We start from the raw sequence: 26,237 nt of genomic DNA, 5'->3' as shown, positions 1-26,237 counted from the left end.
GTGGGAAGCATTTAATGCGGTTATTAGAGGGGCTTTAGTCGGCATTGCAGCGGGCAAAAACAAAACCAAGAATTCTAAAATTTTTAGGCTAGAATTAGACTTACTAGAACTACAAACAAAAATAGACTGCTCTACGTCAGAGGAGGATCAAAAAAAGTTAATAAATGAGAGTCTAGTAAAGAACTATCACTTTTCCTAGAGAAAAGGATAAGAGAAAAATGGCAAGCTAGTTCTCTAGCTAATTATGAATGGGGCGAGAACTGTGGGAGGCTTTTAGGGTGGAAGCTTAAGACTGATTCCAACAGAAGCAAGATAACCGCTATTCATAAAGAAAACAGCACGCAGCCGACCGAGGATAAATTAGGCATAGAAGAGGCTTTTGAGTCCTTTTTTCAGACATTATATGGGGAGGAGTTGGTACCTCGGCAAACATCAATTGAAACCTATCTGAACAAGTCACTAACCCCTAAACTTGATAATGTCTCCTGCAATACCTTGAATGTTCGGATTACCCAAAAGGAGGTGCTAGATATAATGAACAATCTTGTAAGAAATAAAGCGGCAGGCCCAGACGCCCTACCAAATGAAATCTACATTGTATTGAAAGACTTATTAGCTCCTATACTGACAAATGTATTTAATACCATCTTCCTTGAGGAATTACCAATTCCTAAATCTTGGAATGAAGCCACAATTAGCCTGATCTTAAAACCAGGGAAAGACCCCACCCACTGCGAGTCGTATAGACCAATTTCGCTTCTTAACTCCGATTATAAAGTGTACAGTCAGATATTGGCTAAAAGACTTGGTTCTCTCTCTAGTAAATTAATACATGAGGACCAAAAGGGTTTTATTAGAGGGAGACAGCTGCATGACTTAACACATCAGGTGATAGGAGCCATAGATATAGCAACGCATGAGAAGGTACCTCTAGCAATATTTACCTACGATGCGGCCAAAGCCTTTGACCGAGTTAATTGGGCATATTTACACCAAGTCATCACATATAATAATCTAGGTCAACACTTTTCTAAGGCGATAGCAAATATTTATTCTGCCCCGACTGGGAAAATATTGATAAATGGTGCCACAACTAACAGTGTTCAAATTAAGAGGGGCACAAGACAGGGGTGTCCTCTTTCCCCATTACTTTTCAACCTATACATAGAGCCCCTGGCAAATACGATTCAAATCTCTAAGGAGCTTAGCCCCTTTAATTTCAACAATTGGGAGATAAAAGTGGCACTATTTGCCGACGATTTGATGGTCTACACTAACAACATAGTAGAGTCAACTATCATTATGAACGAATTGTTGACAAATTTTGGGCAGATTTCTGGGTACCAAATAAATCAACAAAAAACAGAGACTATGCATTGGAATTTACCTCCCTCCGAACATGATTCCAAGAGGGAAATCCGATACTTAGGGGTTCAAATTCGAAAAAACATCGATGAAATTGCTCAGGCGAATTTGTTATTAAAAACTAAGGTCTTGTCTATCCTTATCCTTTATAGGAAGAGTCAATGTGATAAAAATGACTATCCTACCCAAGTTTACCTTTGTTTTTAATGCTATCCCTTTGGAGTTTAACGCATTCCAAATTAAGAAGATTCAAAGTGAGTTAAACTCCTTTATTTGGGCATCTAAAATATCTAGGATAGCCTGGAAAAATTTGAGCCAAAAAAAAATCGAGGAGGGGTTGCTAGTCCAGACCTTTAGATGTACTATAGGGCTTTTCACTTTAAAAACATAAGACACCTCTTTCAAGATTATGCTCTGTACTCCCCTTATTGGAAAGCAATAACAAATCATAGTAACTGTCTGTACAAGTTTGGACATCCAAGATTCTTTAAGAAAATTAAGTTAAAGGTGCTGAGATCAGCATGTAAACTATGGTCTGATATAAGGAAAATTTGGAGCTACCCATACTATAGCTCACAAGCTCCGATATGGAATTTGACACCCAAACAGGTCTCAGTACTAGAAAAGGGACTATCCTTCGTGCCAACGACTAGATTGGACAAATTTAAACTGCACGTGGAACTGGCGGAGTTCATGAGGAAACTAAAACTCAAGGCCTTCTTCGAGAAAACCTCGAGGGACGACTCAACTCCCACTGAAAACCCTAAAATCACTGGCCTGAGGACCAAATCCACCTTCACCCCGCCACCCTCCACAGTGCCCCCAGAGATCACCACTTTTGAATTGGCTGTTTACAATGATGTCGAGAACCTAGAACCAACCAACCACTTCAACAACCTGTCGAAGGAAGACAGAGAAACCATCCAGGAACTCAAAAACAATCCCTCTATCATAATAAAACCTGCCGACAAGGGAGGAGGCATTGTGCTCTTAGATAAACAGGACTATGACACCGAATGCCGCCGACTACTAAGCGACCAAAGAAACTATAAGAAACTGGAACATGACCTAACCAACTCACTACAAAGCACTATTCAGGCACTAGTGAAGACCGCCCATCAGGCGGAACACATCTCCAAACAAGAAGCAGAGTACCTCTGCCCCCAAAAGATAAAAGTACCATACTTTTACACAGTACCGAAAATACATAAAGGTATTCTCCCCCCCCCCCCCCCCCCGGGCAGACCTATAGTGTCTGGCATCAGCTCCCTTCTGGAACCCCTCTCTCGCTATTGCGATTTCTTTCTTAACCCACTGGTCCAGCAAACACCCAGTTACATCAAGGACACCAAACACTTACTACAAGTCATCAACAACACTGAATTCAACCCAGAAACCCAACTCCTGGTTGGCCTGGATATTGAAAGCCTTTACACCAGTATCCCCCAGGACGCCACCATCCAAGTCCTGAGACAGGTACTTATGGAGTCCCCATGGCCGCACCACACACCCAGAGACTTCATCCTCTAATGTGCCACAATAGCACTAAAGGAAAACTATTTCGAGTATGAGGGAAGCCTGTACCTCCAAACCAACGGAACTTCAATGGGCAGCGTCTTCGCCCCCAGCGTGGCAGGACTCTATGTCCACCTCTTTGAGCAGACCCACATCACCCACAACACCAATCCGTATACCAGGAATATTCTCACATGGCGTCGATATATAGACGACATCCTTATGATCTGGCAGGGATCAGAAATAACTCTACAACTCTTCCTCACTTGGCTCAATGAAAGAGACCCATACCTGAAATTCACAAGCACCTCGAGTGCAAGCCACTTGGCATTCCTTGATCTGAACATATGGGCCAAAGATGGCCAACTGATCACTACCACCTATTACAAGCCTACCTCAAGGAACTCACTCCTCCACTACACAAGCTTCCATCCCCGCCCTTTAAGGGAAAACTTACCATTTGGCCAATTTCTGCGTATACGCAGAAACTGCACTCAAGCAACCGACTACAAAAATCAGTCGGCAGACCTGTCTAAGAAACTGGAGGAACGAGGCTACCCCTGGGCCATCATTAACAAAACCAAGAAAAGAGCCAGGAACCAAAATAGGGAGGCCCTCCTGGAAACTGTACCCAAGGACAAGAGTGACCAACCCATCACGTGTGTCACCACATTCAACACAGCCTCCAATGAGGTGGCGAAGCTCATACGCAGAAACTGGAAAATCCTAAACTCTGGACAACGACAATGGGAAACCCCTAGGTTTGCCTATAAAAGGTGCAACAACCTGAAAGACCAACTCGTGAGCACCCGCCCCAGACCCCTGACCAATAGAGAACCGAACACTATCCTGAATGCGTGGGGCCTGCCTAAAATCTCTGGACATTTTCCATGCAATGACTGTAGCGTGTGCCATCTTACCAGCCATACGAAAACATTGATACTAGAACCAGACAAAGTGTGGACTCAACGCAGCCACACAAACTGTAATTCACGTAACGTGATCTACCTACTTACCTGCAGCTGCGGCCTCCGATACATCGGTATGACCGCCCGCAAAATAAGAACTAGAGTCACAGAACACAGGAGCACAATCAGGTGCATTAGTAAACTGACCAGTCATTTCATCACCCAGGGACACACTCCCAATGACCTGACCTGGACCATCATTGAACAACTACCGGAACTGGCAGTGGATAATGAGAAGAAATTACTCAGCAAGGAACAACGTTGGATATATCGCCTATCCACCCAAACCAATGGCCTCAACGACGCCATACCGTGGAATTCAGTCACACCCTAGACCTACACTAGTCACAATTACCTCGCCTGTCTACAGTGGTCAGTCCCCCGTGCCATAGTCCCTCTGTACATAGACATAGATCATGCTCCCCCTTGTGTGTACCACTAGGCTGCCATAATCATGGGCACATGCTTCAACCCCCCTAATATTGCCATGTCAACTTTAGCGCGCAGAGCCTAGCAGCGCATGCGCATTAAGCAGTGATTAACGGGCCGAACCACTCTGGGAGGCGGCGCGTCCCACAGGCATGTTTCCCCAATATTAGCGCATACATAGCCAACGCTGATCCCTTCGCGCCTGCGCAGATAAGAGCACGCCACACCTAACACGGGTGTTGCCCCTTTCCCCGTACCAACGGCGGCATATTTTAGTTGCTACATGTACCCTAATGCAATCACGCTATCATACTGAGCATATGCAAAAGACTAGAGTACAAATCACCTGCATTATAATCACGCATTCATACTGAGCATGTGCGAGAAACTAATGTGCAAATCATGAGCATGAGCAACAACATAGCAATCGCGCTGATATACTGAGCATGCACGAGAGACTAGTGTGCAAACCGCGCGCATGAGCAGCAACAACACAAAGGGGTAGTCTCTCCACCATTACTATTCCCACAGGTGCTCATCATTACCTTGTTAACCATAGTATAAAAAGCCCACACGCCGACAGGCTCATTCTACCGGAGGACGATGGCGGGACAACAGGTACAAGGCAGGCACTGACCAGAGAGACTGGGAGTATGACAAACCTGACAAGCCTCCAAACAACAAACTGGGTAAGCGCTTCTTTCCTCACAGGTCCCTAACCCCTACAGCCTATCTCTTTTTCTCCCATAGGGTCATCCCCTTACCGCTTCCCTCCAGGAAGCCTTGGCTAATAACCCAAAGCGTAAGAACAATTTTCTTGCGCCCTGCCACACTAAGTCAACTCCTTTCAGTGTGATTTCCGTGTTTTAGCCACATCACGCTCCTAATTAGTCGCGTATTTTCACTCTGATGGCACCACCAGTACCATCACACCTAGCCGACTATAGTCCTCTCACCTTGCACTATAGACCCGGCCACCTAAGCATTGTTGACCATATGTCTAAATTGACTACTGACTCTCTCTGTAAATGTTTTGTCCTTGTTCTTAATGTTTGTTTGTATAGGTATGCATGAGAAGGGAATCCCCCTCTCACATATAGAAAAACGCCTTAGTGAGTGTATCACATAGTCTGTACCACAACACTAAGTCTGTTTTATTTCACCACACCTTTTTAAAAAAAACGGTCCTGAGGAAAGCCAGAATACTCTAAGGCACTGGCTGAAACATGTCGACCATCTGAAGGACGCAGGGGGCAGTAACTCGCCACCCTCACGCGTCCTGTAGCCTTACTTTTAACCGCTGGTGACGGCCCAGTTATTAAAATTTAATTTACCCTCGGGTACTGGGACCACCACCAAGCCGTTTTAAATCACAACTCACCCAACCTCACTGCACTCTCAGCAATATACCAGCTCCGCTGTAATCAGGCGTCGTAGCACACCCGGGACATCCTAGGTGTCACTGGGTGGGCCCGATGATGAAGCATGCCACCAACTAGGTTGGTGGGTGAGGGCTTCATGAATACACCAACAAGGTGCCCGTGACAGAACTAATTTGAGTACTGTAACACTTTGGTCTACTTAAGCTAGTCCTCTTTGTTTAATCACATATAAACCCTCGGGGACTCGGACTAGCTAACTAGTCCTCTCTCTCCCTCTTGTTACACGCACCAAAAATTAATTACACACTTCCAATACAAATTTTTAATCAATTAATTAATATAAATTAATAACTAACTATTACTTAATCATAAATAAATTACTTCCCACCCTTTACACCTATAAACCCCACAACCCGCACCTAAAAAAAATGACACAATTACCATAATGAATTATCAATTAATTCATTAATATTCATTAACCTATTAATTACAAATAAATTACTTCCCACAGTTAACACTATAAAATCTAATTTAAATAAATAAAAAATAATCATTAGTTCATTATAATTAAATTACTTCCCACCCTATTCCCCTCTAAATCCACAACCCACTACAAAACTAAAAAACGCAAAATGTAATTAAAATAAAATTGATAACTACTTAAAATTTTAACACATATATTAAAAAACATAAACAATAGCTATACAAAAAAATACATCACATACATTTAAAATATAAACTAAAATACATAACACTCATTAAAAAATCGATATTTTAAACAACTATATTTTTGCAAACAATATTAATTACTTCTATATTTTTTTAATGATATTTTCGTACCTTAAATATGATATTCTTGACCACGATATTCTTGCTGTCGATATTTCTGATTCATGATATTTCCAACTCGATATTTGTGTAAGTCAACTTTTCTTATTCGATATTCTGTCTCAACACCGTTACATTTCCTTTTATTCAGCCACATAACAAATGGGTACTCAAGAGACTGGACTAAAGAAGCATAAGCAATTGGAACTAGTAATTGAAGTTTAAATATCTTACCAATGATCCAACGTTCCATAATTTCAACTGACAGGAATTCACAGGGCATCTGAAAAACAGGGTTGAAGAAGTTGTCTTATTTATGTTATGTTATGTTATGTTATTTCAACTTATAACGCGCGCAGCTACTCCGAGGAGTTATTTATGATCATGAACCTTGGTTTCAACCTCCTTTTCCATTATTCTCTTACTTTTTGTATCCTCCACCCTTCTGAACTTCATTAACAGCTTCTGTCTGTCATTTTCTTTCCCATTTTCACCTTTTTCCTCATCCTCACAAACCGCAATAGCACTAATTCATGTACTCTTTTCTACTGTGTTCTCTTTATTCCACCGCATATAGCTTCCACACACTCAACTAACTTTTGCTCCTTCTCTGCCTTTAAACTTCTCAACTCCATCTACTACCTCTCCCCACCTATTACCCAGGATCATGACACAGGAGATGGAGATTCCTCCTCCTGTTTTCACCTTTCCTCGCCCTTTGTGGGCCCATCTGTGTTATTAACTCACATCCTCCTCTTCTCCTCTGCACTCCACAACCCTCCTCACTCCATCTTCTTTGACTTTGTCCACTGCTCTTTGATCTACCTCTCAAAATTAACTCCCTGACTTTGGATAATGACCTGAAAATGAGGTCTTCATAATGATCATTGAATTTAAAGAACCTACAACCTGCTCCAATTAATCAGTTCTATTACAAAAGCTAGTTGATGCTCTGGTCACTCATTGCATAGGAAAAAGCCAAAGAGCTACAGACCCTCATCAGCTCAAAGGTTCCAAGAAATCAAACACCCCGAACCAGTAGCATATACCCAAACAACCTTTAGTACGCTCTCTCCATTATCTAACCAATCCTTTAAACAACTAGTATCACATAGCAGAACATCTGAATCAACAGCTTTCCTAGGCTCCCTGCTATTTTCAAGGAAATCTTATCTGTTAAGCCCATCACAGAAGCAGCACAACTGATTACCACTGCCTTACCAACTAATGGTATCATGCCGAGAGAGCTTATATGTTCTTAAAAGAAACTGCTTATAAGGAAAACCTAGTTTGGGTGACAATAACCATGTGAAATTCTGATTAACAGCAAATGAATGGTACTAGGTTATAATAGTTTAATAATCTGGTTACTTAAAAATGTAGGACTTTATAGGAAAAATCTACATTCTTTCAAATTACGAGGCTGGTTCTGTCATTCCAGAGGGACAGAATCTATATAACTCTCTACAGTGAATCCGCTAAGAGTACATTTGAACGCAAATAGTGTACGCCTCTGCACATGCATCTATTGACACTGTCCAACACTCAACTCCACTGCCCAAACCGAAGAATATGGGCATTCAAGAAAAATCCTTTGATTGGATCCACTTCCTTCCTGTTCACTCTCACTTTTTTTCCCATATTTGTTTTATTTTTTCAGTTTAAACAAAGGAAACATCATGCAGGTCACCTAGACGTGCACCTGCAAAAGGACAAGCTCATGAGAAAACAAATCCCCTTCCTACTCTCTCTACCTCCCCCAGATGTCAGACTGCTGATATACATCGGAGAAGAAAGAAGAAAAAGAGACAATAACAGAATTCCACAAACCGTTACCAGTTCTACACCCTTTGTGTTACCCAGCGGTGAGTATTCGATGCACCAAGAATCTGTTCGACCTCCTCCACCAGGGACTCCAGGGAGTAGTACTTGATCCAACCACCCCAGACCTTGAAACATTTTTGGGGACACCCCTCATTAGCATATTTAACTTTTTCTGCCTGCATATAAATATCCATGCCCTGTCTCCATTTCTGTATGGTCAGGGTTTCACTCGCATCCCAATACCAAGCTACATCGCTCTTTGTCACCACCAAACCTAGACCACAGAACAGTAGTTTGGCTTGCGGAAGATTGACATCATTAGGGATCCCCAGAAGAATGAACTTTGGCTCTGGTGGGATGGTCTCCTCCAGGATATTACTAAGTTCCTCAATAATCACCACCCAGTACTCATGAATTTGTGGGAAGCCCCAAAGTGTGTGGCGGAAACCCCCATTCTCATCCTTGCACCACAAGCAGGTGTGGAATATCGCCCTTACCATACCATGCAATCTCCGTCTGTCGTAATAGACCCTGTGCAGAATCTTAAACTGAATCAGTTAAAGCCATAAGATGCATCAAGACTGCCTCCCAATCTTTATCCTCCATGTCCCCCACATCACAAACTCACTTGTCTCGCAGCCTACCCAGGGTATCTGACATGTTGTTATTCAATGTCCTGTAGGTGAGGGAAATTGCTTTTTTCCCCAGTTCCCCCGTTAGCAGTTGCCCTTCTAGTGGAGCATATTCTGGGATGCCCTCCCACAGTAGCCCCTCCACCCACCAAGCATGCCATATCTGTTCATATTGCAGGAATTGGGTGGGGTGCATACCGTATTCACGTTGCATCGAGGGTAACGGTATAAGATCCCAACTTTCCAGCAAGTCCCCTACCCTAGAGATACCAGTAAGGTTCCAGGAACCAAACCCCTGCATCTGACAAATCTCCATGAGCCAGGTACCCTCCCACAAGGGTGTTCTTTGCGTAATTTTGCATGTTCAACACAAACATCTTGTGGCATAGCCATGTGCTGCTATGGCCACTTGTGTGGCCAGAGAAGTCATTGTGACCCCTTTCCCCGCAGAGGTAGTGCTTGTACGACCATGTCCTCCACTGTGCCCATTTCAGTCTAAAGGTAGAGTGGCCATGAGGATGATTACCCACTCATTAATATTGATTAAGTGAGCCACCCAATAATAAGCTTCTAGATCTAGGCGGGCTAACCCCCTATTGTAAGGATTATGTTGCAGTGCTTTCAGGACAATCCTGGGGTGTCCCCATCCCACAACAGGGATCTCACGTCCCCCTCCACCCTAGTAAACACCTACTAATGCACTAGGTGGTAGGTGTTCTATAGTACGTGTAATAGATTAGGGAGCAAGATCATTTTAAAGATGGCTGCTTGCCCCATCAGGGTGAGTGGTAGACCTTTCCATTTTTCTGCAATGTTCTGAAAGTTCTTGCCCACCCTCCCCAGGTTTCTGCGTAGGCAGAGCTCCATTTCTGGCATCACAAATATCCTCAGATATATACAGCCATCCTCCACTATTGTAAGGAATTGCCAAACCTGGGACATGTCCATCTGCCCCTGGGTTAGATAGACCACTATCTTATCCCAATTAGTCCTGTAACTCGAGTGAGCCCCATACTCCTCAAATAATTAAAAAATCATCGGCGGATTGTTGATCAGATCTGTAATATAAGATGTATTTCGCATAAAGCAACATTTTTTCTTCAGCATCCTCTACCTCAGATATTTTTGAATTCACTACACATGCCAAAGACTCTGTGATGAGGGCAAATAAGAGAGGAGATAGGGACACCCCTGCCTGGTTCCCCTAACAATGGGGAAGTCCGCAGCATCATCCCATTTACTTTCACTGCAGCAACCGGGGCATGGTAGAGCACTGCCACCCGCTTCCAGTATTTGGGTCGAAGCCCAAACCTCACCAGCATTTGTTCCAAGAAGGGCCAGTGCACTGCGTCTAATGCATTTTCCGTGTCTAGCGCAAGAAAGACATGTGCAGCCAGCTGGTCCCTCACCGTGTTCAACCAGTTGTGTGGCCACATAAGGTTGTACCGCATTGACTTGCCAGGCATGAATCCTAGCTTATTCTTGTGTATCAGGGGTGTAATGACCTGCAGAAGCCGCAAGGCCAGTATCATAACCAAAATCTTAACTTCTATATTAATGAAATTGAGCGGAATGATTCACAATGCTCCTTCGGCTTGCCTTCCTTGAGGATCACTACTATGGTAGCACCTGGGAGATCTGGTGGTTATTCCCTGCACTTCAACTTTCTTAAACATGTTCAACAGATGGCTGCTGATCATTCCCTATACCAAATGGAAGAAGTGAGGCGGGTCAGCTTGCTAGGTTTTGACAGCCAGGTACTGGAACGAGATCTCCCTCCCACTCAGATGCAATTCAGATAAAAATGTGTTTCAAAGGCAACTGAAAACGCATCTGTTTAAATTGTAGGGTGGGTGTTATCCTCCTTGTGGACATCTGCCTCAGGGCCGGGACACTCTCAGTAGCCGAGCACTCTAGACATAATTTCATTAATTCATTCATTTAACAGATGGACCCCCAGCAACCCAGCATAACGCTTTTAGATACCGTTAGGCCCCAGGGATTTACCGATCCTCAGCTTTGCTATAGCGAACGGGACCTCGGGTGTTGTGATGTCAGCCTTGAGGACATCTCACACCTCTTCATCTAACTCCTGTGTGAGCACTGTTGCCAGATATTGTGCTGCATAAAATGCATCATGAAGCAGTCGGGCCCTGTAAAACGACCAGTAATATCAGGATAATTCCTCTGAAATGTGCCCGTCGAAGTCATACGTATCGTCTTCCGGACACACAATCTTTTGCACTCACATTTCTTTCCTGCTCAACCACGCCAGGAATTTTCCTGCCTTATCAACCAGTACATATAACTGAAGCAGTGTGGTAAGCATGTGCTTCTTCGCCCCCTTCTGTGCTAAGTCCCGATATTGAGCTCTCAGGATTTCTAACTTCCTGAGCATAGGTGGGAGGGGTCTATTACCACCCTTGGGTCACTCTGTAACTCAAATAGAAGACATTCAAGGTCTTCCAGGGCCATCACTGCTTTCCTACTCTTTTGGGCTACTAAATCTGTGCTCTATCATGCAGGACCATCTTGTATGCTTCCTACAACACCACTCATGGGGGAACTGAATGCTCTGTTTCCTTGAAGTAAGGTTCAGTGTCAACTTGAAGCCCAACGATGACCTACCGGTCCTACAAGTCCCAAGCACTGAGCTTCCACCCAGTCCCCGTCCCTTTACTTTGCAATATCTTTCACCTCTTAGAAATGATACTCTTGATTTGGTTGGAGTTTGCAGAAAACTTCCAGACAAATGTATATCTGGATTTCATTAGGATTCTTATGTTGTTGCAATGACTCTCTACTTTTTGTATGCAATTGAATTATTAAATCTTGTACAACAGTTTTAGGTTATCCGCATTTGGTAAACTGCTCCGCATATTCTTGTAAAAATAGGTCAAAATATCTGGTTCAGATGGTATCCATTTAGTTCTCATAAATTGAGATGTTTCTTCAATGTTATGAAGTGAAACCATGAATACAGCAAACTGCTATTCATGTCAGTACGTTTTGGAAACAAATCACCCTAGTTTGCAATGATTCACTCTGTTTCCATATCTGAACATCTAAAAAAGACAGCTTGTATTTTTCCATTGTGTGAGCAAATTGAATATTTGGATGTCTTATATTGAGTTGAACAATGTTATCCTGTAGACTTTGACGTGAACCCGACCATATGATAAGCATTAACAATATTGGAGCAACTAGGGACCCCGTGAATCTCACTGATGTACCATTATTTTGAGAAAAACAAAACTGCAAGAGCTCAATCAGAAACACCTTATTTGCTTGCAAGCCTTCGTGCCCAACAATGCCCATTCAATGGCTTCCATTCCATCCTGATAGCAAATCAATGCATACAAAGCATTGACGTCTATGGTACATAACCATATTTCTTCCCAGCAGTGTCAGGCAGATGCAATGGTGGCTACATTGGCCACGAGGCTTCGTTGCGCTTTTCATCGCAGATGAGGCCGAGAGGATCCTGGGACTGGTAGTCCCCAGCGGTGACCAGCACAGCTCCCTCTTCCTATCAGTGTCAGGCAGATGCAACGGCTTTTTTAGATGTTGAGATATACAGAGTGGATTGTTGCAAACCATGGTGTTTCAAAAGTACTGACAGTACTAACAGTTTGCTGTATTCAAGCTTTCACCCCATATCATTGAACAAAAATCTTCGTTATTCTCAATTTATGAGAATGAAACGGATAACATCTGAAACAGTTCTCACTGAACATTTTTTAGAAGAGTATGCTGAGCGGTTTACCAAACGTGGATACCCTAAAACTGTTATAAAAGAGTCAATAACTCTATTCCATACAAACAGTAGAGGGTCATTGTTACAACAACACATAAGAAACCATTGCATAGCAGATTCACATTTGTCTCGAAGTTTTCCACAAACTCCAACCAAATCAAGAGTATCATTTCTAGGAGGTGGGAATTATTGCAAAGTGAAAGACTTCGTAACTTTAAATAAAGACAAGCCGTTATTTACCTATCAACTCTCTAGCAATCTGAAATAAATATTGTTGACCTCAAGAACACAGTCACACAATAAAGTTGGAAAGGTTACACTAAGATGCAGAAATTGTACTCATTGCAACAATGTCATTGGGGCAACACCCTGACTCATCCCCATCATGGAAATAAAATGATGTTGAAACACACATCTAATTGTGAAATGAGCAATTGTGTTTACTCTCTGAAGTGTCCATATGGTTTAATGTACATAGGCAAGACAACTCACAAAATAAAGTGAGAATAACTGAACATAAAAGCAACACTTGCCATGAATTGAAATCATCCAGTGTTGGCAAACATTGACAGGCAGTGGCGGCTGGTGAAATTTGAAAGTGGGGGGCGTAAAATTATTGTCATACTGCACCGCTGCGAGCGAGCGTAGCGAGCGATCCTGGACAACCTAAGGGGGGATCGTGGGGGTTTACCGAGAGTGGACAAATGGTGCATTTTCAGGCAAATTTGAGAAAGCAAGGTTAAGAAAGCAATTGCGAAAGTGCAGTTATTACATTAATAAAGAGATGTCATATAACATAGGTAGCTGCTTATTCCGTATAACCACAGAGCTTCAAAAGAGACTTTGAGATACAATACATTGCTGAGTAATATCAAAGGAAGCATTTTTGTTATTAGCCACAGTGCTGTACCAAGACTCCAAGAGGCAATAAGGAAACATGAAAAACATGAAAAAGGATCAAGGTGCTGAAAAATAGCCTTGAACATAAGCTTCCCAGCCCAGGACATGAGCTCAGCAGCACCCACATATTTAACGGGCATACCTGCCTCGCCCAGGGAACTGGAAACCAAACACAGGGGAGTATTACATGTTTAACACGCCAGAAACCAGCTCCCCACCTTCAGTCTTCATGCTGAAGAAATCAAACATTCACCCCAGTCACCGATCTCGGTTAAATCCATTTTTTTTGCATGCCACGCCATTCCAGGTTAGACCCAGCCATATGCAAATCAGTCTTGACACTGCTTCCCATGGGAACAGTCCAGCCCGAACTGCCAGTCCCGGTCTTCCCAGGACCTGAAACAAGCACCCTAGAACTAGTTTCGGGGTATCATCCCTCATCAGCAAGGCTAACTTGTATCTGGTGGGGGTAGTGAACACGGGACCCACGTCTGGGCATACCTGTCCCACTTAGGGCACACATAGCAAACTGGCAGTTTGTGCTGGACTGTTCCCATGAGGAGCAGGTTCAAGACTGATATGCATATGACTGGGTCCAAACTAGGGTGTCATGGTGAGCAAAAGAACAATGGATTAAACCCAGCTGTCTTGACTGGGGTGAGTAGTTGAAAGGTTTCAGCACTCCGTCCATCATCTTGTGTTTATTACAGAAATCGCAGCACTTGGTCTCTCTCTCTCGTCTTTCCTGATTCCTCTTCTCTCTTCCCCTATCCTTCTAACTCTCCTCTTTCTGTCTCTTTCTTTCTTTATCCTCCTCTCCTGCTCTATCTTCATCTTCTATTCTTTCTCTATCACTTCTGTCTCTCCCCTCTCTTCCTCCTTCCTCTTTTGTTCTTTCTCTCTCTTTCTCCACCTCCAATTATTTACCTATCTTGCTCTTGCTTACTCTCTCTGCTTCCTCACTCTAGTCGGCCCCTTTCTCCTTTCTTTGTGGTTTGTCTTTTATTTTCCCTCTGTATCACCTCGTCACTCTTTCCATATATTTCTCCCTCCTCCAAGTGTTCACACTTTTTATCCTCCCCTCTTCCACTACTTTTCTCTTTCTCCCTCCGCACGCTCTATTCTCTCCCTTATGTTTCTCTTGTCGCTCTCTCACCCCTCCTGCATACTCCTCCCACCCTTTAATCAGACACAATACACAGCACTCAAACTCCATAAACTGAAGACCCAGCACTCTCTCAGTGCCTTAAACAACACATGCTTTTGAATTAATGGTATTTATTTTATCAAAAGTATGAAAGGCGGAGTTGGATAACAGCATGTAAACTGAGACAGTTTCAACGTAGAAGATTCAAAGAGTAATACAAACGTAATATACATTTGATAAAGGAATTATGCGGATTCTAATATGAATACACAATTACAATCTTCATGTGAGAGTTTACAAAGATCGCTTAGCATAATAAAGAAAATGGACTAAATCATGGCTATAGATTTCTGTGCACAAAATAAATATGTAAATACGCAGCCTGTATCCCGACAGGTGTACTGTCCACCTGCTGTTGACACATCAATATTGGTTTTGGTATCAACAAACCTAATAGTAGCTGAAGGGGAGATTTGGTGGCAGGCTCCGCCAGTGTTACCTGAGAATGCACAATAAAACGCACACTGTCTCATATTAACAAAGTAAAACAAGGGTGGAACACTGCTGTGGTCTAACCGCACGTATTGTGTGTGTGTGTGTGAAGACAAGTGTCACCGCATGCCATACACGCGGAGGCATGAACAAAGGCACACAATGCCCTTCTCATTCGTGTTTGTTACTCGAGCTACTTGCTTAACAGAGGTATGGTGTGCAAAAAAATCCGAACCGCCTGCAGCTTGACAATATCCCTGTTGGTTGATGTATGGTCACCAGACTCTGCCAAGGACCTTCCGCAATGTTCACCTCTAAACTTTCCACTCTTCGCCATGAAAAAAAACCAGTAAACTTTCTCTAGGTCATAACAGAGATTAGGATACAATGGGTCGCGACACAAATTCCGAAAAAACACACAGTGGGAGCCACAAGTTGGAAGCTTCTGGCCGCTATAATGCAGCAGTGCACACTTCAGCTGGACAGCTCTAGGCAACCACAGTTTGGGGCAGAAAGGAGACTGAGGCGCTCGAAGGTTAAGTGGTTTGTCCAGAATCACACAATTTGTGGAAAACGAGATAAGGGCTCGTCTTCTAATTCAGCAGTGATTATAAAACCTGCTACAAAATTAAAGAGGTTCTTGGACCACAAAATACATTTGAAACCCACCTTGCAGCCACATGTTGCTTATACATCACATGAGTACGTTTTCAGTCCTATTGTGCTTCACTGGTTATTTACTTTTTTGTCAACATCTATGCGGCCCTCAGCCAATCCCCATAAAATACATTTTGGCCCATTTTCGATGCTTCCGCAGCAGGCATCTAAACATAATGTTAGCCCATTGCATTTTCAAATCCTGAAAGTTGTCGAATTGAATAAGGAGGTTGACAAAAACAAAGTTGTTGTAGAGAGAAATGTACTGTAAAATAACAGTTCAGCACATTACAACCTTTTGGTTTGAATGACAGACTTGAGATGACTTTTGTCTTACGATATGTGGCTGGATAACTGTTGAATGAAGAACATGAAAACTGTTTGGTTCTTGGGAACTTACATCTTTTTGTCTGCAAACAGGTTTCTTATTTCTGAATCTATGTATTGTTTCTATTTATCTATCTATTATTGTATGTTATCAGTAGTTTTATTTAGTTTTTCATCACCAGTGGCTTGGGGGGTGAGTATCCACATGGAGGTTTTGTTTGACTACTCAACTTGTTCAAAATGGCGATTCTAGTAACAGCGAGCTAGTATGGCAGACACACTGCATGAATGTGATGTGTGCAGGCACTGTGTCACATGGATATATTTCAGGTAATAGCAGCTGTATCGGCACTAAGAGTGGCGATGCTTGTTTCCATAAACGGTTGCGTCAAGTCACGGAGGTAAGCTGTTGCTCCGCTTCAGTGGTCGCAGTGCTGTAAGCTAACGCACATGTGGTATGCGCATTTGAGCACAATTTCATTACACCATTGTCGCATTAGACAACGTTGAAGCAAGCGACATTCTGGTTGTTAAGTGAGGGCTAGTGGTCATATTTTGACTTTCGTCTCTATACTCACGTTTTCAATGTGGATGGACTTAGGGGCATAATTACGAGGAAGTGGCGGAGAGCGACAATAGCCTCCTTGGCTTAACGCTGCGCTCCGCCACTTCTGAAACACAGGGTATTTATAAAGATACGGTGTAGCCCTGCGTTTCTCCCTGCACTGGCGCTAATTTAGCGGTCTTGTGCCAATGCAGACCCCCTTGCACTATAGTGCAAGGGTGCCTCCGTTGCAGGGAAGATTGTTTATGTGCAGGAAGGTGTGCCTTCCTGCACAAAAACAATCGGTAATAGTGTTTTGTAACTTCTATGTGTGCTGCTTAATGCAGTACTCATAGAAGTAGCAAAACAAAATGTTTTTAATGATTGTTTATGTACAGGAATGGATTTTTCTTTTTCCTAGTGTGCTGTGCTGCACAACGCAGCACACATGAAAACTGCAACAAGCATTGGCATAGCCAATAGGTCTCGCCTTTGGGACCTTATAAGTGTTTAGCCATGCAACAGTTGCATAACTAAACACTTATATGGTCCCAAAATCGAGACCTATTGGCTATGCCAATGCTTGTTTTAACTGCTGCAATCTATTGAAGCCTCACGGAGAACAGCCGCAAAAGTGATCGCGATCAAACATCAAAGCGGCCGTGCGGCCGCGAAAGTCAAAGTAATATCAGTAAAGCGCGACTTGCGCGCCCGCGCACATGCACTGAAGGTCTAGGCTGGCCTGGTAGCACTTTTTGGAGCCCTCACAAAATGTCTCGCCAGACCAGCGCATGCGCTGTCAGGCGAGACCTAAAAACGAGGAGAAATTAAACATTTGCACCAGGTTAAGACCAGGTTTCCCCTGGTCTTAATTTTGGCACTGCCCTATATTTACGACAAGGCAGCCTTAAGCCAAGTTAAGTGACTTAACGCAGCTTTGTAAATAAGGCGAAGCCCCTATCGCTGCCGCAATATCAGAAAAAGTGATGTTGTGGCGGAAATAGGGGCTTGTAAATATGCCCCATATTTTGTGGTGATGCATGTTTCTTTTATGATGTGAGCATCTGTGTGCAGTTTCACTATTGTTAGTTTTCAATGCATGCTCTGGACACAATGTATTGGAAATGGCTATATGCACATGTGGTGGGAATTCTAAGATGGTTCACGTTTTGCGTTGCAGTCAGAATTATTTCTCGGACACTCACTTTAGAGGTTGTTTTGGAACTTAATTGACCGGCGATTATAGAAACATTTTGCGACACGATTCTATTTAGAGACACAGTCTGTTATACTATTCATTCCACTTTTGCTCGCCTTGGGCGATGATTAATTTTAAATGAAGCATTGATTTTCTTTTCGGTTCTAGATGCACTGACTGACTGTGTGGTATTTTTTCGCATGACATTTGTCTAGGACAACAAGGTTATTCTGATTTAGTTTCCTTAATTGATGCTATTTCATAATTTGTTTTCAGTTCCTTTTTCCCTGGAGAAAAGCAAAGGGCTTAGAGAAGAATTCTGTTATTCAAAGTTTGATATTTATGTGCAGGGACAATCCCCAGCAACGCCCGTGCTGGTAATAGCGAGAGGAGCTCTCTCATTCCATAGAGGAATGCCAGACTAACTAACGAGTCTATCCAGGAAACTGTTTGTGATTAACTTCACCACACCTACCGATGGCTTGACCACGGTTATCTACGCAGCACTAATTACTGCCATGAGAACTCTGTGAGAATTCATTTTCTTCCCGTTTAAATGTCCTTCACTCCCACCCATGCCATTCTGGGTCCCTGGAGCCCTATCGTCCTTGACGCAAAGTTTGTACCTACTAGGTTCCCAACCTGAACACGGTGCCCCTCTCGCTACATCTTCACCCTTGCCCTGAGGAAGACCTCGTCAGAAAGGACCTAATCCAACCTACATGGGTTAAGGGGTCGAAACTTCGACATACCATACACGCCAGTACCACCAATAGTGCAATGGGCACTGTGTTTGCTCTATTGTACATGGCTTTACAAATGACTGTATACCAATTGAAGAATTTCATTGTGATTATGTGGCATTGAGCAACATGCCTAACAATTTAATTGTGACACTGCTGAATGTTATATATCAAATGCCTCACTACCTCACTCAAATCACCCTCCTCCCCTCCCCTCACCCAGTTGGGCACCCCAACTTTTTATTCTAATATTGCTAGAAAATTGTTGGTCTAATTCAAAAGTTATCATGTGCTTCGTGTGATTAAACAACACTTTAGCACTATTTAATTGTTTTTTGTTTATTGATCTTGCTTTTGATATTGCATTTCAAAACATAACTGTGCTGGGACCATTTCTCTATATACGGTAATAGCGGTGGGGCCGGGTGGGGGGCGATTTCGATGGACGATGACGATGGAAAATTAAATAAATTATTTTTCCTAGTCATCGTCCGTCGAACACCCCCCCTACCTGGCCCCACTGATCATACCTGCACGATACGCAGATGATAATTCCTAAGGCAAACCAGGTCTTTATACACCACCATCCATACCTAGCAGATGAGACATAGATTATTCTCAGATTCAAGAACCTCAGTAACACTATAACAGCCAGCCCGGCACCATGACTAATCGTGTAGAAAGAGTGTAAATTGGATCCAGACAAAACTGAAGTCCTTAGAGATGTAAGCCGTTCACCTGCACAAGAGCCACCAGCCTGGCCTGCAGACCTAGGCGGAGCATCTCAACCGACAGATACAGCAAACAGCCGAAGAGTCATCCCACAACCCATGGAACTGAAAATAGATCCTCAATAAACATGCCCAGAGTATGCTACAAAAAGAAAACGAAAAAATCAATAGAAAGTATGCATCCCCAGAAACATGGTGCCACTTGCTTGCAATAAAAAGTTTACATTGCTTGCAATAAAAAGTTTAAATTAAAAAAAATGCATATGCTTTTGAGAGATCAGTAAAGATACTTCCTAGCAGGCAGGTGTACTTAGAACGGGGAGAGAAACCATTTTTAGTTTTAATGTACACCGTAGGTTTCTTATCGGCACAAAAGAGGTACTATGGGCTCTTATTATTGTAACTTAATCATACAGAAGTATGATTAACAATGAATTGAGAAACAATGCCAAGAAAAAAGAACTGGCAAAATAAGCATTTGTCCACCAGCCAGAGCACTAAAACGCACATCTTTTTAGGCAGATGCGCACATTTGATTAGGAACAATGCCAAAATTCACAATACAATAAAGCCAATAGCTGAAATGGGCTGGCTGACTCATTGTCCCATGCTGTATGCTGTGGTGAATGAAAGCAAAATGTGAAGACAAATAAAGAAACCAGTGGAGCAAAAAGGGCTGAGCTAAATCCCCTTTGTGTTTATAAAACGATTAGATGTCTAACATGAAGCACCATCCAAAGTTTTACAACACCACGCCTCCATTTTATTCCTAACAAATACTCTTAAGCATAGTTTTACCTGATTACACATATGTATTACCATTTGCATTCTCGTTCTGAGTGTTCACTCACTTGGCTACTCCCTGCAGCACTATTTTCTGAGCACAGTGTGATGTGACAACATTTTTTTTTAAATATGAGGACTATTATGCCATTGCCATACTAACAGTTTTCTCAAGCACAACGATAGTTTTTTCCTCTCTCGTTCTTTACCTATACCTTTAAGAAGATTGATGGTTTCTCACAGGTCCAATTACATTGCCAATTCTTTCCTACCTTCATTCAGAACTGCTCCTTTTGCTAAATATTGTCCTACATTGTTGTAAACTTTGATTTCTTTGTACAGATTGATTCTAATTTTGGAAGTGGCTATTATCTTCGTATTCCAATACTTCATGTGTGTTCAATGCAAGACCAGGGAGCCTGCATCCATACAGATTTTTAGGATTGGCATATAAGAAAAAATGATGAACAACACATCTAAATGGAACAGTTAGGACGGATAGGTCCCATGCATTGTAACAGACTTGTACCCCTTCCCTGAGTGCTCCAGTGGTAACTATTGTTGGTCATGGCTGAACACAGATCATGCACGTGCACTACGACATAGGCCTGTCTCACGGTAATGCAGTTTGTTTAGAAAGGACAGGGCTCACCAAGCACTACCCTCTTGAAGGTAGAGGGCTACTGCCATTACCTGGAGTTGAGCGCCCGAAGCACAGTGGTGGTAGCATAAACACTTTTGTGTTCAGTAGAATCAGTAAGGTCAGCAGGCCTTTTTACCTGTGTCACAGGAGTGGGGCATTCTGGCTGATTCATGTAACGTTCCATGGCTTAACTCACCCCTGGACTGCATGGATTGGGTGCCATGCCAGACAGCGTGTGATACTTTTGTGTGCATGTTTGGTTGCCTGTGGATAGTATATAACATGGCGGCCTGTGGGTTCCATTTTGGGAACACAGGGCCAGCAGAGGTTAGAGAGGTGAGGCCTGCAAGCCCTAGACAAGAGATGTGTATGCTGATATTCCTGAGGGCCTGGGTGGATAACCCACACTGAAGGGATAGGAACAAAGTATCCTCTGTGCACATGGAAAGTCTCTAAATCCAGGAAGAGTTACTGATCAATGGAGAGTGGGCTCATTGCCTGAAAGATGGTAAGGCTGATTAGGTTGGCACTAACAGGAAATCTGCTAAAGAGGAATCTGTGTCCCTTGAGGCTCTATGGGACATATTTCATTGGAAGCTGACAGCCAGGTGGGAGCCCCAGTTACTCCATTGGGGTGTGTTGTGGGTCAATCACAATCTGAGCCCGCTGTAGCAGACTCTCCCTTTGAGAAAGGACAGTGCACAGTAGCGAGAGCACTTCAAAAGAGCTGACACCCCAAACACAAATGTCAACAGCCAGACACTTAATTACAGATGTGTCTGAATTTAGACTATAAAGAAGGGAGCATGTGTCCATACTTGTTTGCACATCACAAGTCTCATCAGAAGAAAGAATATCGCGAAGACTTCTCTGCTGTTGGAACGAGGACTGAGGATCAAGGAAGGTCTGGCAGTCTTCCTGCTGGGTGAGGAGACATCACACGGAGAGTCAAGACCAGTTGCCCTGAGCATAGACCACCAGCCCTCCGCCAGCCTGCGAAGACCAGAGCACCCTGTGAGGAGGAGAATGCCTAGAGACTGTCTGCCTGCCAAGACATGTGAGAAGGGGGTAAGGGCCTTGAGGCTGCCTGCTTGCCAAGATCAGTGAAGCCCTGTGAAGAGGAGGAGAAGGAGAGTGCTTGGAGGGAGCAAAGCTCAGCGGGGAGCCTGGCAATTAGATCCCAGTGAGCTAAGTGTGAGACTGGTCATTCCAGTCAGGAGCATAGCAGGAGTGTGCTCCTTCCATACCACTCCTGCAGAGTTGGGGGTCATCCATGTTGCCAGAAAGGGGAACAACATGAAGTTCAGACAGTTTCCCCTGTGTGCATCAGAGTTGGTGACTCCCATCTAAATAGGATATTGGCCATCGTGCATGGGGTGCAATTGCCTATGTGTGTGTCAAAGTTGGCAACCTCTTTGTTGTCAGGAAGAGGGCAGCCGTGAAGATTAGGCCATCATCCAAGTAGGACACTACAGTGAGATCAGGGCCGTTGCCCTGGTTCAGCGTGCCAACGAAGCAGGGGGGAACACTTACAGATTGACATTGGAGATGTGAATGGACATCTGACATTAACACATGCCCTCCAAGGACTGCGGAGGCCGTTGCAACAATGGGGGAAGACAACAAGAGGTCATGGGCCCTCAGCAGCGGGAGACTGAAGCTTGCTGACCAGTGTCGCAGGTCTCCCTAGATTGCCAACTGCCGTTAGGTGTAGTAAGACTGTTCCGAGTTGTTGGGCCTGCTGCGGATTTACATGAACATTGCGCCTAGATGATGCTAAACCTGAAATCTTAAGGCAAGGCATAAGATTTTGGGCTGCATGGGACTAGTGTGACCCACATCAGGGAGTCACCTCCAGTATAGAATAGGGAACAACCACTCATACTGGAAGGGGAAGATAGACTGGGGGATTCAGCCCAGGGGAGTGCGAGCATGCTGATCATAAGACGGGTGTGCGGATTATTTAATCTGCTGTACATGCTTTGTGTGTTTACATGAAATACCATGTTTTTCATAAACACTTGTATTGGACAAGACAAACCACTTATTGCTACTGTTTGTATGTTGAGGTATAGGCCTGGGTTGCTTTGTATCTACCTCCCCATGAGAACCCTTTGAATGCTCAAACCATGCTACCACTAAGAGTCAAGTGCTGAACAGTGTAGTACTTTGCCCAGTTACTCAGGACCCATATTAGGTTGAGTACCGGGACATCAGGAGTAAAAGGCCTCAACCCTCATGCCGTATGCACAGTAGCTCCTTGTTGCCCATGGCTCTCCAAAAGGGGTACTGACAGGAATACATTTACAAAGTCAATGTTTTTGTTTTTTATAAACTTTATTGGCATTTTCAATAAAGCAAATATTTTGACATGTCTAAATCTTCGCATTAACAGGTTACATCACGCTGTTTGCTCAATACAAATTCGAACCTCTCCTTGTGTCAATAATTTTCCGTAACCCTACTTCATATTGAGCAAAAGAGACAGCAACCCCAACTCCTGCCTCCCTCTCCCCTCCCTCCCCCCCAGTCGGTAACTGTTTCGTCTACTACACTCTCTGTCGTCCATATGCGGTCTCTGCGTGCTGAGTCACTTGTCTCATTAACCTCCGGTCGTGTGTTCCCCAGAGTCTGTGGGCTGTCTGTCCCCGTCTGTGAGGGCTCTACCCTAGGGGGTTGTAAATCTGTTATCATCACGACCATGCCTGGAGGTTATCCTCTAGTTTTTCATCTCTCCTAACGTGCGCCATGCAGACCCTCTCGGCTATTGCCCATTCAGTCATGTCTTTCAGCCATCAGTCTAGCATTGGGGGCGACGATTGTTGCCATTCGATGGCAATGCGTTGCTTTGCAAGTATTAGACCCAGATACACAAATTTCCTGCTCAGTTTTCTATTTTTCGGTGGTGGTAGAAGACCCACTATTTCTGTCCGCACGTCTTTGGGAACATCGCAACCCGTGACAATTCTTATGTTTTGTAGAACTTCCACCCAAAACGCCTCCACCGGTGGGCATGTCCATACCACATGTATGAAGTCAGCCCCCTGGCTTGGCGTCTGGGACATGCATTTGAACGCTCAGGGTAAATTCTACTGAGAGTTTTTGGGGTAAGATAGACCTGATGAACAAAATTGTGTTGTATTAATTTAAAGTGGGCATTGGAACTCCCTTGTTTTACCCCTTCATGGATCTTACACCAGTCTTTTTATGACACGGGTTCACCTATCGTTTCATCCCATCTCGCCTGAAGTAGGAATGGTTTCCGTGGCAGGTCCTCACGGATCGCTTTGTAGAAGTGGGTTATCATATGCCTCCCTTGCGCCATAGACAGCATTACCTGTAGGGTTCTGGTTACTGGTGGTTACTCTGGGAATGTTGGCCATATCTCCCTGGCCACCTGCAAAATCTTTGCATATTGTAAATACTGTCCCGCGCCTAACGCAAATGCGGCCTCTGCGGTATTTCTTGTGACAAACCGCCCGTTGTGATATAGCTCCCCCATAGACAGGCAGCCTCCTTCTTTCCATTTGTGAATTGACATTGATTCCGCTATTTTTGCAAACCCTGGAATTGCCCATAGGGGGTCTTCTGGTGCGAACAGTGCATGTTTCACTACTTTTCCAATCATATTTTCCCAAACCTCCGCTACCTATCGAATAAGGTATGGCTCAGTGACAGGAAGAGAGCCTCCCTCGTACAACCCTTCCAGCAAACACTTTTCCCAGTTCCCCTGGTCATCCAACCAGTGAATTGAATGCTGTAGGTGTGCCGCTATATAATAAAATCCCATAGAGAATACTTCTACCCCTACCAGCTGCAAAGGTCGCTTCAGCGTTGACAGGCTAACGTGCTTAAGTTTAGGCCCCCACAACAGGTCTGTTATTAGGATATCTAATTCTTTGAAAATACTAGACGGTATTGCATAAAACGAGTTTTGGAGTACATATAAACATCTCGGTACTACAATCATTTTTGTGATTGCTACCTTTCAGATCAATGACAGGGGCAAATCCCTCCAGAAGCACACTGAACCCCGTATCCCGTCGACCACCCTGCTCATGTTGAGACCTAGAAAGCGCTCTGCTGGCTGTGCCAATCTGATCCCTAGATATCTGGGGGGGGTTCGTCATCCAGGGTAGGCCCACCTACGGCAACGTATCTGTCGATCGGCACGACAAACTCCCCAATGGCAGCAATTTCGACATCTGTGGATTTACTCAGAGGTGGGATACCCTCCCGAACTCCTCCAATACCGTCAACAAGAGCGGGATCGAGTCTGTCGGTTGTCTGCAATATATCAGGGTATCGTCCCCATACATTGAGACCACATGGCGAGTGTTCTCCATCTTAATGCTCCATTCCGCTAGCCGCTTTCTGAGCATCTCAGCTAGTGGCTCCATTGAAAGGGGAGAGTGGGCACCCCTGCCTTGTGCCCCTCTCCAGGTGGAACGACTTAGAGATTCGTCCTCCGGTCTTTACCCTCGCAATGGGCCTAGCATAGAGCAGTTGGACCCAGTTTCTGAACCCCGGGCCCATTCCCATTTCTCCAGTACTGCCCAGATATAGACTCAGGCCACGGAATCGAACGCTTGTTCGATATCTAGAAGAACTAAGGCATGCTCCACGTGTATCAAATTGGGGTCATGCCATACATGGACTAAGCGTCTCAGGTTAAACATCATGTTACGTCGTGGGATGAATCCCGCTTGATCCGGATGGATAAAATGCGGCATATGGGGAAGGAGTCTACTCGACAATAAGCCGCTCAACAACTTCACATCTATATTAAGAAGTGAAATTGGTCTGTATGACTTGGTTAGTCGTTGGTCTCTGTCTTGTTTCGGGATCATGATCACTAAAGCTTTGCGCATAGAGTCCGGCAACTGCTTCTCTTTCAAGGCCTCATTGTACACTTCCGCTAGCCGGTCTACTAAAAGTGGTGCAAATTTCTGATAGAATTCCGCCGGGAAACCATAATTTCCCAGCGCTTTCCCTGATTTGAGCCGTTTAATAGCTCCCAGAATTTCCTCTCTCGTGATCGGTCCACCTAGCGATTCCTCCATCCCCTCAGCCAGTTGGGGTAACTCCACCCGCTCTAAAGATTCTGCTATAGCTGCAGACTCAGGCCCATCCACCCTCCATATATTTTAGCCAGATGGTCCGCAAAGAGATCTGTCATCCCCGCTTGTGTACACTAGTTTCCCCGCCCCATCCATAAGTGACAATATTGGTTCCGGCGACGTTTCCCTTTTTAATTGTCTCGCTAACATGGCTCCCGATTTATCTCCCTCCTGGTGCAGTTGCTGCCGGTACACCATATAGTCATGCTTTTCCAGGCGCTGCCATGCCTCCAGCAATGTAACCCTGGTCTC

At 44.0% G+C, this 26,237-nt stretch overlaps 1 protein-coding gene across 1 annotated transcript in view; it reads right to left on the bottom strand.

Moving 5' to 3' along the window:
* The window catches only part of NCKAP1L (NCK associated protein 1 like), a 1,693,457-nt gene that overhangs the window by 1,375,840 nt on the left and 291,380 nt on the right, over positions 1-26,237 (bottom strand). The window contains exon 8 of the mRNA XM_085654768.1: positions 6,722-6,770. Coding sequence (XP_085510894.1) covers positions 6,722-6,770 — 49 coding nt within the window. The remainder of the gene's footprint in view (positions 1-6,721; positions 6,771-26,237) is intronic.

The sequence above is a fragment of the Triturus cristatus genome, chromosome 4_1 (assembly GCF_964204655.1).
Source record: "Triturus cristatus chromosome 4_1, aTriCri1.1, whole genome shotgun sequence".
Lineage (NCBI taxonomy): Eukaryota > Metazoa > Chordata > Amphibia > Caudata > Salamandridae > Triturus > Triturus cristatus.
The sequence above is the reverse complement of the archived record's forward strand: the minus strand, read 5'-3'. Positions and strand labels throughout refer to the sequence as shown.